This window comes from Aplidium turbinatum, chromosome 6 (genome assembly GCF_918807975.1).
Source record: "Aplidium turbinatum chromosome 6, kaAplTurb1.1, whole genome shotgun sequence".
NCBI classification, from domain to species: Eukaryota; Metazoa; Chordata; class Ascidiacea; order Aplousobranchia; family Polyclinidae; genus Aplidium; species Aplidium turbinatum.
This window is the reverse complement of record NC_137477.1, coordinates 31,390,685-31,409,248: the sequence shown is the minus strand read 5'-3', so window position 1 is coordinate 31,409,248 and position 18,564 is coordinate 31,390,685. Positions and strand designations below refer to the sequence as shown.

The following is an 18,564-nucleotide window of genomic DNA, read 5'->3' as shown; positions in this document are numbered from 1 at the left end:
GCGTCACTCTTTGATACTACATATTTTCGACATTTAATCCCCGATCATTCTATTGCGAAATTTAATAATTGGCTAGAAGAAACCGGCGACCAAACTTGGCCAACGGAGGAGGTAGCACAGGCGGTCATTCAAGCACTACTTAGCGGCCATGGCCGCCGGCTGCTTTAAGGCTTGAACTACTATATGAAGTTTGTAAACAAATGTTCATTTTTATTGTGGATTGGTAGTTATGTGGTGCTGCTTTTTACAACATTGTTTGGTTTTTACAGACATAGTTTTCTTGCTGTATTAGATTTTAGCTTATTTGATAGAATCAAAAGATGGCAAAAATTAAACCATCACGAGTGAAGAAACGACACACTATAAGCAAATCTGCTTCCAGTACCAATCCAGGTAAACATTTTTTTCAGTATTATTAATATCTACCCTTTGACAGGTCTGCAACAGGTTTGTATTTGTAAAAGAATAATGGACAAGCTATGTAATGTAGCGATCGACACAGGCCTTGCCAGCTTGCAAACCTATAATATTGACTGGAGGCCTTTTGAACTCTTGGCTAATTGTGCTTCATATCTTTTTAAAGTGATAGTTTAGAGCAGGAGTTCACTTTTCATGGCTTGTGGGCCCCTCACTTTTGTGGCCCCTGTTCAATTGTTTATCAATAAAAAGACATTTAGTGCAGGCTTCTACACTCCTTTATTTTTTTGCGACCAAGCATGGCCTATCAGAGCTTCTTCCTGGTGACCAAGTTATCATGCTGTGCACCCAAAATGAAAAATATGTGTTTTTAAAATTTTTTATTTCATTCAGGTAAGAACAATGCAAACAAGGTCCTGAACCATATTTGCAGTTGTATGTAAATGCACTGTGTTGGCTTGTCAAAGCCAACGAACAAATTTTGGCCTACCGGCGCAGTAGTTTCGCAGGCTATTTAACGACTTCCTGCCGGTGATTGTTGCCAGGAGCTTGAAGGCCTGTAGTGTCCATGTGCTTATTTGCAAATATTGATGTAATTGCGTCCATTTCACAAATTTGCAAATATTTTGCAACTGAAAATAATTTGACAGAAAAAAATATACCAGTTTAATTATCAATAATGTTATCAAAACTTGTGTAAGTTTCATAATTTTACACCAACTATGTAACTTGCTTTTTTGATTTTTACATTTTTAGGAATTTCATTTTTACAAAAACTTTGATTTTTTAAAAACAAAATAAAAAATGACATCCTGAATTTCAAGCGGCATAAAAATAAATATTTCAAAGAGAAGTGCTTCTATCAGGGTCTGCATGTTGTTGCTGTCGCCGCATTATTTACTGCTTTTGTTTATGGATTGTTTTATTAGGCAGGTCATGCAGAATTATTCTGTCAAAATGACAGTGGTGTTTTGGACCCATTTTGCCATTTAAATAGCAATCACAAAATGTGCTGAGGTATTGTAATTTTGATACACACAACAATACTACCAAATTTGTTACACGCTTAAGAGTGTAAACATACATTTCTAATAAAAAAGAGTATAAAACTTTTTAAGTTAATAAGTTCTACAATTTTCAGATGTGCTTGAAAAAATTGTTGCAAATTTGCACATGGACTATATCAGCTTTGCTTTTAAAGTATTTCCAATTGTTATTTAAATTTCCATGTCAATAATAAACAAATTCAAAGAATTAAACAAATCACAATTCACAATCGATTTTACTTTAAGTTAACGTAGCCAGTGCGCAGTAGGGTGATGACTAAAAAAAAAATTTTTTGCCTGCTATGGGAATCGATGAACTTTTTTATGTGTATCAAGAATGTGAAATTTTTTTTGGAAAGTTTTTCAAAAACTTCCCCCACCAATTGATATTTCTGACGTCACTTGAGTACATTTTTCTCCTTTTTTATTCCCCATGCATTGTTTAAACTTGTTACAGACTCCTTACTACACTAAAAAGGTGGCCCACAGTATGGTAAAGATTTTGAAAAAAAAATTGTTGAAAAAAGTCAAGGGGGTTCTGAGATTTTACCCTTTTTGTCATTATTTTTCTCAACAGCGCCTCTAGCGGAAAATTTTTAATTAGTGCAACTTCATGAATTCTTAAGCGATTTCGGTAAATTTTTTTGTCAATAAGCTTATTTTGAATGCTGAGGAGGTTTATTGTTACTTTATTTTGATATATTTTTGTCACTAGAGGGCACTAGTGCTTTATATTTGAACTGATAGCCTATAAAGCTAGACCAGACAAGAGTTTTTAATAGCATTGGAAGTTGCTAATAATTTAAAAGAATAATTGAAATCATTTGATCTATTAATTATTAGCAGCTTGTTGTACTGTACATAAAATCTTGAAAGTGTAGCCTTGTCTATTTAATGGGCCTATATCATGCAATTTATCATGCAATTGAGTTCAAGTTAGCCTAGTTATCGGGTTAGTTTTTTAGTTACCGGTATTGGATTTTGGAGTTGGGGGTGCTTAACTGGTTGTTTTGGATTGCATATCATGAGTCCAGCAAAGATGGCGATTCTGAAAGTGACAGGGCCTCCATTTATTCCGAGAGCACAATATCAGAAGAAGAAGATGGGTTTGAAAAGAAGATGAGATCGTCAACATTGTCAGCAACAAAAATGGTGGTTCGCCATTCTTTGTCTACGCACAAAGCATCAGGTGTGTGCTCCACTCTGAATGAAGGGGTTACTCTCCCTACTCCATCGCAGTCTGGCGTGTGGCGTAGTGTTATAAGAGCTGGAAACAACGAAAAGGATAAAATAAAGTTGCTGTTGAAAGAAGGAAAATATTACTGTCTCCATTTTGATGGAAAAAGGTTGTCTGGGGAGGAGTTTCAGATGGTTTGCCTCCAAAGAGAAACAAATGAGTTCAAACTTGGAATACTAAAGTGCAAAAGTGGATCTGCTCAAGATATTTATAATGAATTGGAACGAATTTTGAATGAATATGAAGCCTGGTCCAGTATCAAAATGATTATTTGTGACACAACCGCTGTGAATACTGGTCGACTAAATGGTACAGTGGTGAAATTACAAACAAAAATGGTTGAGATGAGACTGGATCGACCACAATATATTGGTTGTCAACATCATATACTGGACAGAATTCTGAAGCATGTCTTGGATTTCTTTGTCAGCAAACATTCCACCAAACCAACTCTAAGTTACAAGTTTATTGATGATATCTCCGAAAGATATGAAGAATTGCAGAGATATTACAGTGGAGAAGTTTATGTCAACATCAATGAAAATCCTGGTTTGAAAGATGACTTCAAATTCTTATATGAGCTGTGTCGTTCTTTTCAATTTTATAAGGTGAGCTAAAATTTGAACATGCTGTGCTGTAAGGTTACTAAAGATACATCTTCTAATAAATCAATTTAAAATTCATAATTTTACAGTTGCATCATCTTTTTCCTCAAATAAATTGGAGAAAACTACCTTCTTTGCACAATTCTAGATGGAATTCACGAGCAATTTATACTTTAATTGCGTACTTCTTGATCCCGCAATGGATAGAAAAATTAGAAATCCCATGTCACTTTATTGCTAATGGATGGCAAGAGCAATGGTTTTCTGACCAAAGATACTCAGAGGAGGCATACCCAAAATTGTTATTGGCTTTTGAAGGAATCAAAGTAAGTAAAACTAGTGTTTAACCACAGTGAACCGTGATATTTTGAAGTAACTTTATGGTACCGGTACTATTTATATCATAAAAGCATCATCCTCATCAAATTTGTACTCTTGAATAGCCAAAACAATGTTTATGAAATAGTTCAAGGTTATACAGGACTACCAATACCAACAGTAAATTAGGCTTTAACAAATATGTTTTATGTTAAGTGTGACGGTGCACTGAAATGCTTGAAAACACATTGGAACCAGGATTGCTCTGTTCTCGACATCCCTCGCTCGAATATGATTGCTGAAAGAGCTGTTAAGCTGATGGAAGAAGTGCATCAAAGAAAAATATTTGAGTGTGAAATTTGTTGCATGCAGCAAATTGTGAAGCTGTTAAGGACAAAGTATTGTGTGTATTAATACTTTGTGCTGCATCTAAATGATTTTGTCACAATAATACAATTTGCCATTCATATTACTGAGTAACTAATTGTGAGTCATGTGAAGTACATTAGGAAAATAAGTAGAGCAATTTTTACTGATTATATTGAAACATTGCAAAAGAACATGGAAATATACGATAAATTTGGGTATCATGCAGTCGATTAGAGGATTTTGCAAGTTTTACACTAAAAAAAACAAATTACTGCCATCTAGTGGTAAAAATGTAACAACTAACAAACTACCAAGTCACACAGTATCAAAAATAAACCATCTGACAAAAAAATATGTCGAAATCGCTGAAGAATTCTTGAAGATACACTAATTAAAATTTTTTCGCTAAAGGCGCTGTTGAAAAAAATAATGACAAAAAGGGTAAAATCTCTGGACCCCCTTGACTTTTTTCGAAATTTTTTTTTTTAAATCTGCACCATACTGTGCGCCACCTTTTTAGTATGGTAAGGAGTCTGTAACAAGTTTATACAATGTATGAGGAGTAAAAAAGGAGAAAATGTACTTAGGTGACATCAGAAATATCGATTGGTGGGGGAGGTTTTTAAAAATTTTCCAAAAAAAATTTCACATTCTTGATACACATAAAAAAGTTCATCGTTTGCCATAGCAGGCGTTTTCGATTTCCTCAAAAAAAAATTTAGTCATCACCCTAGTGCGCAGCTTGTTTTTGTACCGGATTTTCAATATTTGACTAGTGTTTTAGAGTGAGTCAGGCAAATGTCATTGCATACATCGAGACAATCTCTAGTTTTTGTTTTCATAGACGCCCTCAGATCCAGCTTTCAAATCGATCGAACTAACATCGCACTGAAATCGATCTTAAAAATAACTTATCAATGAAAAAAATTAAGTTAGTAGTCGTCTACACTGTACAGTGCGTCCTCTGGTAATGGACAAAACTTCAATGAAATGAAGATCAATATGTTAAAACTAAGCAAAAAGTAGCACTACGTAATTACAAAACATTTGAGAATTTACTTTGTTTCTTAGAATGTCCCATTATACATATATAGGCTACATCTTCTTTTTAATGATTTTGTATTAAAAAAAAAACAGATCGCATGAAAGAGCATGGAAAAGGGGGAAATAATATGCGGACGCAGGCAACAATCAAACGATTGAATATGTATCGCTTTGGTAAGCCAATCAGGTAAGCAATATGCAATTAAGCATGTTCATGGTAATAATGTCTTGCTTGCATTTGTGATGATTGCATGTTTTGTTTGATAACGATTTTGTATGATGATTAGATATAAATTGTTCCACCTTGATAATCTCAGTTGTGCCGTTAAAGAGGATCAGAAATATTTCTGCTAATAGCTTTGAGCATCTTGCAAAAGCCAAGCCTACAGTAACAAGACCACGCATAAAAGTTCATAGTTAGTTGCCTGGTGAGCAGTGTCATTCAATATTTGAATGTTTTTTGGTTAATTGGGTAAAGAACTGCAGTTATCGACTTTAGGTATATTTACGGTTTATATATCTCTTTTATTTAATCTTCCTGCATTGTCATTATGGATGAGCACACATGTACTTATAGCAAGGTGGAGGCGTCATGATTTTATAGGCTTAGCATTGTGATACTCGCTCTTGAACTTAACCCTTTACCACTATGTGTCAGAAATCGGCAAGGACAAGTTATAAAAGCTGCTGCTTTCCAGTCAGAGTTGCCATCCGGGACGCGAGCTCGAGTTCAGGCCAACCGACGTTGGTTTGGTAAGCTATGAGGGACTGATAGTTTAGATTTAGAAAATGTTGTGTTTTAGTTCGCTTTTCTACTAAATGTTGGTGATGATTGCGAAAATATGAAAGATCAAGTTGCATGTGTTACTTTTCCTAACTTGGAATTGGTCATTTACTTTACTAGTCTACCATGCTTAATTGTCGGTTTCGTTTGCAGACATCTAGAAAGTTTTTCCTGAGAACTTGCATCAATGAAAGATTTCTAGCAATACTTAATAATCATTGAATCGGTAAAAAAGAATTTATTAAGTTAGTTGAAAAATTGCTGCAATTTAAATAATTGTTTTTTTTAATTCACTTCAGGAAACACAAAAGTAATATCTCAAGCCAGTTTACAAAAGTTCCAAACCGAAATAGGGAACGTGATGAAGGACCCATATCAAGTTGTGCTTCGTCCAAGTAAACTCCCGATGTCCTTGCTGCATGACCGAGCCAAGGTGATGTAACATTTGTGCCGTGACAATTGTTGAAAAATGGAATTAGCAAAAATTTATGTATGGTTGGTCGACTGAATACATACAATACCGGATATGCTTTTATTGTAATTATATTAGTTTAGTTTTAATTATGCTGCATTAGATTTTCAAATCACTAAACGAACTGTTTTTATCATTTATTCGAACTGGCCTTTGTTGAAATTTTTAAAAAGGATTTTTTTAGATTATGGGCAAATATAACTCAAACTGCAACCCATTAATTCATGAATCTCTGCCTGACATATCAATTGCAGAATAACCCTTTTTCCGCTATGTAATGAAAAAGGTTTGTTGAACACACTGTGCTTATCAGACAGTATTTGAACTTTATTTGTCGTTCTTTGTTTATAGACCGCCCGTGTACATATTCTCGACACCGAAAGTTTTGAATCGACTTTTGGCAAGAAATCCACTCGAAAGCGACCCAATATTTCAGTCACTGACCTTCATGAGATGAACAGCAAGGTAAGAGAGGTTTCGCCATGTATTCAGTTTTTTTATCGTTAATAAATCAGCTGCTGATTAATTTTAATCCTCACTCACTCGAACCACAGTTTTCAACAAACACATGTAAACTGTACATGACAGGCGATTGCATATGACCATCGAACGCTTAGTGATGCTATGGCCGAATCTGCAGGCGAATGTCATATCTCAGAGGTCGGCAACCTTTAGCAATAAAAGAGCCAATGTTCTCAAGTTTCTTCAAATTAAGACATATTCGGAGCCATAACATGTAACTGTCGAGTTGGCCACTAAAACCAAAGGTAATTATAGCCTACACTTCATGTAGAATTTCTTTCAAATTTTGCTTTGTACATGCGAATATTCTAGAATTTCAACAAACAAAGCCTGACTATTAAACACAACCCTTTTTAGTAGGCTACCTACGGGCACAGTATTGGGTAAAAACATACATTTTCAAATAATCATTTATTTCACCCAGCTAATGCGATATTTGCTCCTGAATTTTGCTCCTGCTCTAGACTACGGAAACTAGGCTTACTAGTAAAGATAACGCTGGTATACTGGCAATAATTTGGCAAATTTGCCAAAGTTACTGATTAATAACTAATGGCGATTTACATATTTAACAAAGAGTATTTGACACTTTTAACTCCTTACAAAATACTACAGGCTACTACAAACTGCACTGTGACACTGCCAGGTATAAGATAATGCTAGCATTAATTGTGCGGTAAATCACGTAACAATATACTCTTTAACGTTTCACAGACGGGGTGGGCAAATCAGAATCTGTCCGCATACAATACATGCATTGTAAGCCGTGAGGAGCCGCCATTATTCCTAACAGTCCTAAATGTTTTTTCCTTAGCAAGATAAAAGCATTAAATCTTGGTGAAAAAAAAACATACTAAACGGATTTGTAAGTCATAATTTTCAACAAAACTAGTTTAAACTATAGCCTAGAGCAGTTATTAAGTTACAACAAAATTTTTTTGTATTGCCCAAGCTCGCAGTGTTTAAAGTCACGGGAGCCAGAGCAGAGGGCTGAAAGAGCCGCATGTGGCTCCGGAGCCGCAGGTTGCCGACCTCTGTCATATCTGATGAAGCATCAGGCTCTATAAAGTGTTGACTACAAAATTGATGTAAACTAACTTCCCATTGTCTCGACTTCTTTGAACAACGGTCATGTAATTGCCTTGTAGATAGAGAAGTCGGCTGAGTCCTACGACGTCACCAAAGACAACGACCTGGTAAAGATATGGGATGGAACGTATGACGTTGCTCTAGCAAACTTCTTCAACGCCGGCCAGTCAAGGAGAATATGGAATGAATTGTACAAGGTCTTTTTACTTTCAGTTCAAACTTGTTTTAATCATAACAAGCGCAGTTGGTGCTTGCCGATTCGATTCGGTCAATGAGTTAGTTCTTCATCGAAGAATCGTTTCGACCACGCATGGATCCTTTTACCAGCAATTCTCACTTGAGCATTTCAAAGGCAGAACTAGCAAGAAAAGTACCGTAATAGATTTTTATCACGTTTTCACGATTCAGTGAAGTGAGAAGGCTGTCGAGTGTCGACCCTCCTGTTGTTCATTTCAAATTATTGCATGATTGTTGTTAAAGAATAAGACCGTACTACCATTCTTAAATTGAATATTTGTAAATTCATCTCGAGCCATGATATCCAGGTGCTGGATTGCTCTGATGTGGTCATTCAAGTATTAGATGCGCGCGATCCGATGGGCACGAGATGCACAAGGGTAGAGAAGTACCTCGCCAAGGAAAAACCTCATAAACATCTCATATTTGTTCTTAATAAAGTGGATCTTTGTCCCACGTGGATCACGGTGAGAAAGCGTCGTGCTAGCTGTAACGAAGTTCAACGACTTCTTGCAAATGCCTTCAGCATAATAATAATGCTTGTGTTTAAGCGCTGTATCCATCGCAGAAAGCGTTGCTCCTCAGCCCTTTACAAAGCAAACAGTGTCAACGCAGTCGTATAGAGAGGCACATTGGCACAACTGAGTACATTATTACCCGAATCCATTCCATTGCTCAGTGCCAAACAGGAATTTGATTCACTACCATTTTTTAAAGTCTTTGGTATGACCCGACTGGGTATCGAACTCATGTCTACCGATTCAGAGGCGGAGGCAGTAACCACTAAGCCACCAAGCCGGTTTAGCACTTCCAAGCACAATGTATATGGAAGTTCATCACTTTGCAGATAAGTAATAGCTATTGACATTTTTTTTTATTTTGAAAACACTGATTCTTTTTGCTTAATACTTTGCACGCAACAACTCTCTATGTAAAAACAATCACTTTTCCAGAAAGCGTGGGTAGCCACGTTATCAAAAGAACGACCTACCATTGCATTCCATGCTTCCATAACTAATCCGTTCGGTAAAGGAGCTCTCATCAACTTACTGAGGCAATTCGGAAAGGTGAGATGTTGTCAACAGCCACTCGTACCTATAGCTTTCCTTCTCTTCGGTTCATACTATTTTACCTTTTGGTCACATAGTGGCACTATAACTGTAAAAGGTAAAGGTAGTTCCATACTTGATTCAAGTGTTGGGTATGAGAAGATAAGGTTCTCATTGTACTAAGCCGTTGGCAGTACGGAAAGTAGGGTGGTCAGTTCCTTTCTCTCGGCCGCCTTTCCTACACCAATTATGCTCACCCAATTTATTACGCCCTAGGTAGAGGTGAGCGGTGTTTTCAACAACCACCTGAAGCCGAGAATCGAACCAGGATTGCATATTTGGAAAGCCATATATACATGAATCATATACATAGCGACCTATATACATGAACCATGCTTGTGTGTTAGCTTCAAACTTAACTGGAGGCCAATCTGTTACGTTTGATAGCCGTCGGAATCTCTAGTACAGTGGTTCCCAACCTGGGGTCCGTTGGAAGGCATTTGAGGGTCCGTGATTACCTTGATGAATTTTGGAAGAGAAAAAAAACGAAAAGCGATTTTTTTACTTTCATTTTTCTCATTAAATTTGCTTACGTTGAAAAATTTTCGGCATGGCACTTTGGGTCACCTAATATTCAAATACTGCTGACATTTCTTGAACAATTCATTCATTTTCTTATTTGAACAACTGTTTAACCTGATATTTGCCGCAGGAGTCATAGCGGCAATGCAATATGACACAGTACAGTAGTTGAGTAGCATAATTATTACAATAGTCAATAGTATGTTAATTGAGTTTCAGGCAAAATTTAGTTAGGGGTCCGCAGAATTAATAATTTGTCTAAAGGGGTCCGTGATAGCAAAAAGGTTGGGAATCACCGCTCTAGTATAAGCTGATAGTTTTAGTAGTGGTTGTCTGGTTGATGAACGTAGTGTGTGTTTGTGTATATTTGTATGATTTTGAGCTGTTGTTACCACACACATCATAAACTAGATTTTGGCACTTATGCTAGAAATCCGAAGAGCATCTGGCAACACTGCTAAAAGAAAAATACTTGTGTTTTTTTAACGTAAAATTGGGAGTTTTGCATTGATTTGATTTAGTGATGGGTTGGACCATGTTAGGCCTATCTTGTAGCACGGAATATTGTAAATTGTTCGTTACTCAGTTGAACCTTCAACTTTATTAACGACCACTCTTACAGCTCCACTCGGAAAAGAAAAACATAAGTTGCGGATTCATCGGCTACCCGAACGTCGGGAAGAGTTCCATCATTAACACCTTGCGGAAGAAGAAAGTGTGCAAGGTAGCCCCTCTGGCTGGGGAGACCAAAGTAAGTTCCAGAGAAATTCATTAAATGGCGACGTTTACCGTGGAATCAGTGAAGGGCAAGAACTTGATAAACTGGACCTTACTGCACTTAACACGCAGAATTTATCATTAGGCTACTATCTAGCTTTCCATTCGTTCAAGAAGAGAAGTGTTGCGGTGAGATCAAAGATTTCACCAGAAATTCGTTATCACGAGCGGAATCATTTGGTAATATCCTACAAGGCGTCAGATCGTCTTGGCATGCCCTTTTACATTGTATTCGACTCGTTTCATGCAGTGGCGGACGTGGTAGAAAGCGGCTTGGCCGGTAGGTCGTGTTGCTTAGTGCTTTATGAGGTGCAGTAAGTCAGACCTGTAACACAAACCCTTGATGAATAGAAGTTTGTTACAACCACAACCAAGGAGATGGTCAGTATTTTGTAGAACATTTTGTTGAAGAATCTCACTCGTCAGTAAATTACGCCTGGAGCATTGTGTGGTTTATTGACTAGGAGATTTCTATTACCAACTTTCAATGTTATGAGATCCTGTTATAAAATGGTTGCTATCTAATGTTCATTGATGAACCTGTCAGCTTTATTGTATTTCATCATCATTATTTTGTTTCAGGTGTGGCAATACATCACTTTGATGAGGAGGATATTCCTGGTGGACTGCCCGGGCATCGTGCAACCGACCGGAGCTACTGAAACCGAGATTATCTTGAAAGGAGTGGTGAGTACTCCGTCACCCGGGGATAGAGGAGTCAGCCAATTCCGATCGAGTCACCATATTATAACTTTAAATGGCCGAAGCAGTCCTAGGCTAACTCGAACCTAAATTTCAAATAAATTCAATGCTTTGGCCAGTCGTGTTTTCCAAGGCGACACTGAACATAGGTTTAAATATTTGATTCGCAGCTAGGCATCACTCACTATCGTGTCATCGTTTACTTTTGTACCTGCACCTTGTATATGTGACATGTGTACAACTGTACATTTTACACAGCCTCATAGCAATCTCTTATATATTGGTCGATAAAGCAAGGTTGACTCATATGATAGGCTATATATAATTATATATTCACCAAGCACCCAATAAACACACTTTAATAGGAATAGTATATAAATTTTCCAACGCCCATCATTCATGTACACACTCCATTATCATGATCCTAAAGGCTTGCACCACAAATCAAAGGTTTTTTAACGAAAAGTATTACAAATGGCTTCATACCCTACTTACGATTTCAATTTATTTTTCACTGTGGGATTTCCTAAAAGAAACAAACAATGTCATAATAATCGCACAGGAAAAAATGACAAAACCACAAGGGGTGGAACCGAAATTGTCGTAATAGAAACACGCACGTTTAAAGCTTTGTTTCTTTGTTGTGTAATGTGTAATTGACGTAACAACTCCCACTTGGCTTTGCAGGTTCGTGTCGAATACGTGCAAGATCCTGACCAGCACATCGGCGAGGTACTCAACCGTGTCAAGCCGGAGTACTTGCAACGACAGTACGGGATTTATGATTGGAAAGATTCCGAGGACTTCCTGACTAAGATGGCCCACAAGACTGGAAAGCTGCTCAAAGTATGTTTTGATACGCAGTGTGGAGGCACATATTGTTCACAGCTAGGCACACCTTCCAAACAAGGAAGATTAAAGTTATCTACATATATTTAAGTGATAACGCTTTGGTAGAGAGTTTGCATTTTTGAACCATAGACAAGCAAAACAAAGTAACCTTAGCGGGTTTAACGTAATTTTAACATAACATAACATGATGAGGACACACGTACGTGTCGAAAACGTTTGAGTCATTATGTTATATACAGTATTTTGTTTTGTATGTAATACATTATGCCAAACCCGCTAAGGTTACTTTGTTTTGCTTGTCTATATATTTAGGTTATCTATCTACATAATATTCAAATTCAACTTTAGCCTTGATTTTCGGAAACAACAAAACATTTAAAGAGCTGGTTAGTGGTTAGTACTGGTTACTCCAATCAAAAAATAAAGAGCCCAAGATGTATTTTAGATACTAAACTCATGTTCAACAAACAAATAAACAAACATTTATAGCACTGAAGATGAAGACAGTATAAGTTTCGAAACGTTTGCTGAACATGAGTTTAGTATCTACATTTTGGGATCTTTATTTTTTGATTGGATTGACCAGACGTTCCAACCATTTTGATTCTATGGCCTCTGGTATAATTTTTTGAAATTTGTATCCTTTTCCACAAATTTGCTGTCACGTGTATGGGGCGAACAGCCATGTCTCTAAATTGTCGCTTATAATTGCAAATAATTGACATCCCATCAAACACATAATCATGCCATACCCACCGTAGGGAGGGATTCCTGACCTCAGCACGGTGGCGAAGATGGTACTCAACGACTGGCAGAGAGGAAGAATCCCTTATTTCGTGAGACCACCCGCATTCAACGATGGCAAGGTAAGACCGCATGAAGACATCTTGCGGTTAAGTGAAAACTAGTTGGTTGATGTAATCCTTCACCCCACGCGTTGAAACAAGATTACAAAACTTAATTTATTCCACATACGGGCAACCAAAGTCAATTCATATCTATATTAAATTGTTTGATATAATTCAGGAAAAAACCACGCCCACCACTCCAACAACCAATGAGAGAGCTCCAGATGTCGCTGTGGCAGGAGCGGAACAAAATGATTTAGGAACAGCAACTGCGCAAGAATTAGAGAAGCAGCTGGAACCAGTAGACCAAGATCTAACAGAGGTCAAAGTTGGTTTACCTTTTCTTGAAGACGCGAATGATGATGTTCAAGAAGCGGCGGATCCTGCTTCAAATCTTGTCCCTGACCGACCTGATGATAGTTTAAAAAACTGTGGAAACAAAATTGTTGCAGACGATGACGTGGAAATGACACCCATTGTCGAAACAAGTGACGTGTCTGATCATGATGACGTTTCGTCCAAGTCAAATGCAGAAAAGTATGAAGAATTAAATACAAAAATTAAAAAAATGAAGAAGTATTTATCAGGAACGTTCAAGAAACGCAATGAGGTCGCTACGAAAGTGAGAGAGGCGTCAGAGAAACCACCAACTCTACAAAACATCAACTCATCAAAAAAGAAGAAAAAAAAAGCTACTGAAGGTACTTGGCGTATTGATACTAACAAAGACAAATTCATAACAATAATTCAATCAAATGTAGTTATTACTATGTAACTAAACCAGCCTGTTTTAGCCTGTTTTACCCTAAAAGGGAGATCATGAGAAGGCTCTTATTCAAATAGATTCTATAATTCTATATTCAATAAACAATAACAATAATTCTGTTCTTATTTTACAATACACGCAAACGTTGTGTTCAGTGATTGTTTACTAGATCCGTACTGATCTTGCTTTGTCACTTTCAGATGATGAAGATCTTGATGTTGTGGAGGAGACCATCACTCCGAAGCTCACCTCAAAACAGGTAACTGGCTTCTACATCTCTCGGGATTAAGACGAGTAGTTGCAGCAACCGGCTGCTTGCCAGGCATTGCGTAACTGCTATTCACGTCTGTCGCATTTAACATAATAGCGTCAGAGAAACGGGTTAAACCAGGGTTGTGGAGCAGTGGCGGATTCAGAACGTAATTTATGGGTGGGCCTTCACCAATAATGCCACGGCGGGCCAGCATACAAAAACTTAGTGCTACCGGAGCTTCTACAACCTACACAAGGCGGAGTCTCCTAGGTTTCGAGTTTAAAAAGTTGATTATGTCATCATAATCCGAACTGTCAATGAGTCAGATGTCTTTCGTTATGTCGTTAGAATACGTCATGAAACTAAACTAAAAAAAATGAAAACTAAGCACAGCAGTTTACTGAAACTAAGTAAACTGCTGTACTGGCATAGGTAGGCGCGTAGGCCTACTGGTATCCAAAATTTATAAATATGCTGACTAGTGACTAGGATGCTAACTGAACGTTCGAAATTCAAAACCACGGAATACAAATTTCGATTGAGCAAAAACTGACTGAAATGGAACATTATAGGCTACACAAAAACTGTTTTTATGAATGAAAAGGAATGAACAAGCCGTTCGTGAAACAATTTCGTCTATGATGTGTACTGTGTAGGCTAACAATGCATGGCAATTAAGCTATAGCGCAAGACGGACTATAACTACATAGTCCGTCTTGAGCTAGCATGATAAAGATGTGACAAGTTTGTGAATGTTTATGGGCTGTTAATATCGTGCTGTGAAATAGTGATGCCACAGACAATTTAGTGCCACTTGGTTGTTCTAGTGTTAAACATTAATACGGTATGTTTTTTTTCATGAATCTGATTTTGGGTAGGCCCACTGTCAATCTGGGTGGGCCTGTACCAATCAGGCCCACCCTGTAGATCCGCCTCTGTTGTGGAGTCGGGCGAAAAATGTGCGATTCTGGCTCCTGCTTCAGTGTTGCCAGATTTTTTTAATTTTTGTCCGTTTTTATTTTTTTTACGATTTAGTTTCACTTTAATTGTGAGCGAAATTAAAACGGCGACGTTCACAAAAACAGGCAAGAACAGATACTTCTATTTTCTAAAAAGTTTTAGAAAGCAATACCGAAGGCAAGAAATAATATTTAGAAAGAAAATTACAAACAAAAAGTTTATTGTTCATGTTTTGTATCAAGCCGGAATCGTAGCCGACCGTTTTTAAGGACTCTGTCTCCGGAGTCCGGACACACCTGAATCGTTGCGACTCTACAACCCTGACAATAACACGCGTTGGTGACGTCAGAAAGAAAATCAACACCGCAAGAACAGCAGCGTAGGAGCGGAACAAATATGAAGCAAACTAAATGGTGTACTGCATACCTCACACCAACAGTTATCTGCATACTAACCCTCACACCAACAGTTATCTGCATACTATCCCTCACACCAACAGTTATCTGCATACTATCCCTCACACCAACAGTTATCTGCATACTATCCCTCACACCAACAGTTATCTGCATACTATCCCTCACACCAACAGTTATCTGCATACTATCCCTCACACCAACAGTTATCTGCATACTATCCCTCACACCAACAGTTATCTGCATACTATCCCTCACACCTACAGTTATCTGCATACTATCCCTCACACCAACAGTTATCTGCATACTATCCCTCACACCAACAGTTATCTGCATACTATCCCTCACACCAACAGTTATCTGCATACTATCCCTCACACCAACAGTTATCTGCATACTATCCCTCACACCAACAGTTATCTGCATACTATCCCTCACACCAACAGTTATCTGCATACTATCCCTCACACCAACAGTTATCTGCATACTATCCCTCACACCAACAGTTATCTGCATACTATCCCTCACACCAACAGTTATCTGCATACTATCCCTCACACTAACAGTTATCTGCATACTATCCCTCACACCAACAGTTATCTGCAGGGCTGTGAAGTCGGAGAGGTTTCGGCGTGTAGAGGTTTCGGCGTGTCGTAGTCGGCCATTAGTTAACCGAGGAGTCAAAGTCGCATATTTTTCGTCCGATTCCACAGTCCTGTTTATCTGGGAAGTGACGTATACACTCAAGGAGGGCTACGTAACTTCTTGATCAAGATTGTCACCTTGGTTTGATTTAAATTGCAGAAACGTAAACTGGAGCGTGAAAAAAAGATTAAGAAAATCGGTAGTCACTACTATGCCACCGCCAACGTAAAGAACCGGAACCGGCGGAAGAAGAAGGATTCCGAGGAATGATGAATGACTCAGCGCAAACGTTCTAATCATTAAATTACAAATTTCATTATGTGGTTTGTGCGGTGGTATAGAAGTTTATTATTAATAATAAAAACTTTCTATAACATTTCTGTTATTAAAATGTTCAAAGGTTGTGCTTGAAACAGTTTTCATGAGTTATTGGCAATGATAAAGCGAGCCACTATTACGCTGTTAGTTAGTTAGACTGCTGAGTGGCTGAAGATTTCCTGCCCTGCCCTCCAATCTAGCCTGGAAAGATCGCTCATACGCCATCATCATCATTACGCTGTTTGTTGTTCCAATCACAGCGGTAGGTCTGTCGTGAATACAATTACGGTACTTAGCAGTCGCAGCCTTGGTCGAACATTGGACAATTGCCATGTCGGAATTGTCTTACAGATTATTTTTTAAATAATTTTTCCAATCCTTGCAGCACACCTGACAATTTTCCATGGTGGACCAGTTAAGAAACTTCGCTATATATAACTTTGGCAACTAAACAATGTTTTCTAAGCATACCAGCAGATTTTATCATGTCCACACAAGGGTAGTTTATGTTGAATGACGTAAAATTTTGTAAATCTTAGTTCACTCTCACGCTAGGATAAGCTGAATTTTTGTATAAAAGGCAAATAACATCCAACGAACATGGTACATGAAAGTTTGGTTGAAGAGTTAAAGGCCTACTAAATGAAAATTTCAAACGGGAATTAAGCATTAAAATGCGTAAACTGAACGTTCAAGAATACATTTCAAGAAAAATTACTGAAAAAAAATTGTTTTCAATGGTGCTGGCAAGGACCAAAGTCCATTGTTTCAATTTATTTTCATTTTTTTCAAAATAACCAAAAGTGCAAACACTGCTCGAGAATACGTCACAAAAGACAACAATAACAAAAGCCACGTTACCACATCTGATGTTTTGAGCAAACTGTCTGATGTTTTGATGTAGCCTACAGTCAAATCGCCCGCAGTAACAATTATTGCGAGATCAGCTGATTGCTAGTCTCTAGTGATGCAGACTGTACACTGTACAGTCGCACGCTTCGCTGCTCACGCCCAATCTCGTTTTGAAAGCTCTGACAAAAGCACGCGCGCAATGGTGGTCAGACCGCAATGGGGCAAAATTTTATTGAAAATCGTTTTATGGTAGCATGTTAAACAGAAAGAACGTGGAAAATTGCCAAGTCAGGTTTTTCCTTTAGTATCCCTTTAAGTATTTTTAGTAATCGAAGCAAAATTTTGGCACACCACTTCATGAGTGACATGTTTTGTCCCAACCAAGATAGCCATGACTGAACAAAAATAAATACCCAATAAAACGCAAAATCTGCACAGCTGTTGTCACATTACAAATAACCCACTAAGTGCGTTAAAGCGTTTTTGGAGTGTATTTATTCCAAAAGAAAAAGTTACGCTTGATTAAAATTAAACTGACCGGTTTTGCCCCGAACAGCCCTAAGTACAATTTTGACAATTCACATCAGTTTTAGCAAAGATTTTATTCTCTACATGTGCCAAAAAGAAATTAACAAGGGTTGGACCCAGAGGCGAGCCCATTGCCACACCGTCAATTTGTTTATAAAAATTTTTTTTTCAAAGAAGCATAGCCATTGGCTACCTTGTGACTCTGAGAGAAATTTTCACTAGGTGTAAGAAAAGTCACTCCGGGCTCCCTTTGTCTTGGGCAAAACGCGTGATGTTACAACATTTTACTGTAGAATTGGATATCTTTGCGCAATAATAGTAGCCTATCAGGCGGCAAAAAAACATTATTTTGTGTTGTGCATATCATGTGATCTGTCCCTCGCCAATTTGTGTATCCTGCATTGAATTCGTGTGTCAGTTGTTGATGGTACTCTTGATAGGTGTGACTTGTACAGCTTTCATATAAAGTATTTAAATTCATTTATTTATTTCTATTAGATGTAGCCTATGATTATTTCTGATGAAGACACTATGTGGTGTCGAAAACGTTGGATTTAGTAGCTTTTTTTGTGTCGTTAACCCTTTTCCTACCCGATGTCGATCCCCAACCTCCAGGAATGTCCCTCGCAAGACTTGCGTGGGTCCGGCTTAACCGCCTACGAACCGGCGTCGGTCGCTTTCGTTCAGACATGTGCAGATGGGGCCTGGCTCCTTCACCGGGATGCGAGTGTGGTGCATAGCATCTTTTCACATATAAACTAGGTGGGCAATTGCCCACCTAGTCCCTCTGCTTGCCCCCCTAGCCCTTTCTTTGCCCACCTAGTTTGAAACTAGGTGGGCAATTTTTAAGACCTAATTTTTGTTTAAGTTAGATCCAAG

At 37.9% G+C, this 18,564-nt stretch overlaps 1 protein-coding gene across 1 annotated transcript; it reads left to right on the top strand.

Moving 5' to 3' along the window:
• The first annotated feature begins 267 nt into the window (after nucleotides 1-267).
• On the top strand, nucleotides 268-16,388 carry LOC145771531 (uncharacterized). Its single transcript, XM_082583227.1, has 15 exons — nucleotides 268-393; nucleotides 5,130-5,223; nucleotides 5,695-5,789; nucleotides 6,120-6,253; nucleotides 6,644-6,757; nucleotides 7,963-8,100; nucleotides 8,449-8,607; nucleotides 9,094-9,207; nucleotides 10,394-10,522; nucleotides 11,131-11,235; nucleotides 11,938-12,096; nucleotides 12,864-12,968; nucleotides 13,129-13,651; nucleotides 13,917-13,975; nucleotides 16,147-16,388. Exons 1-15 carry the CDS (start codon nucleotides 321-323, stop codon nucleotides 16,255-16,257), a joined length of 2,112 nt encoding a protein of 703 aa, XP_082439353.1. The 5' UTR covers nucleotides 268-320; the 3' UTR covers nucleotides 16,258-16,388.
• Nucleotides 16,389-18,564: the final 2,176 nt, after the last annotated feature.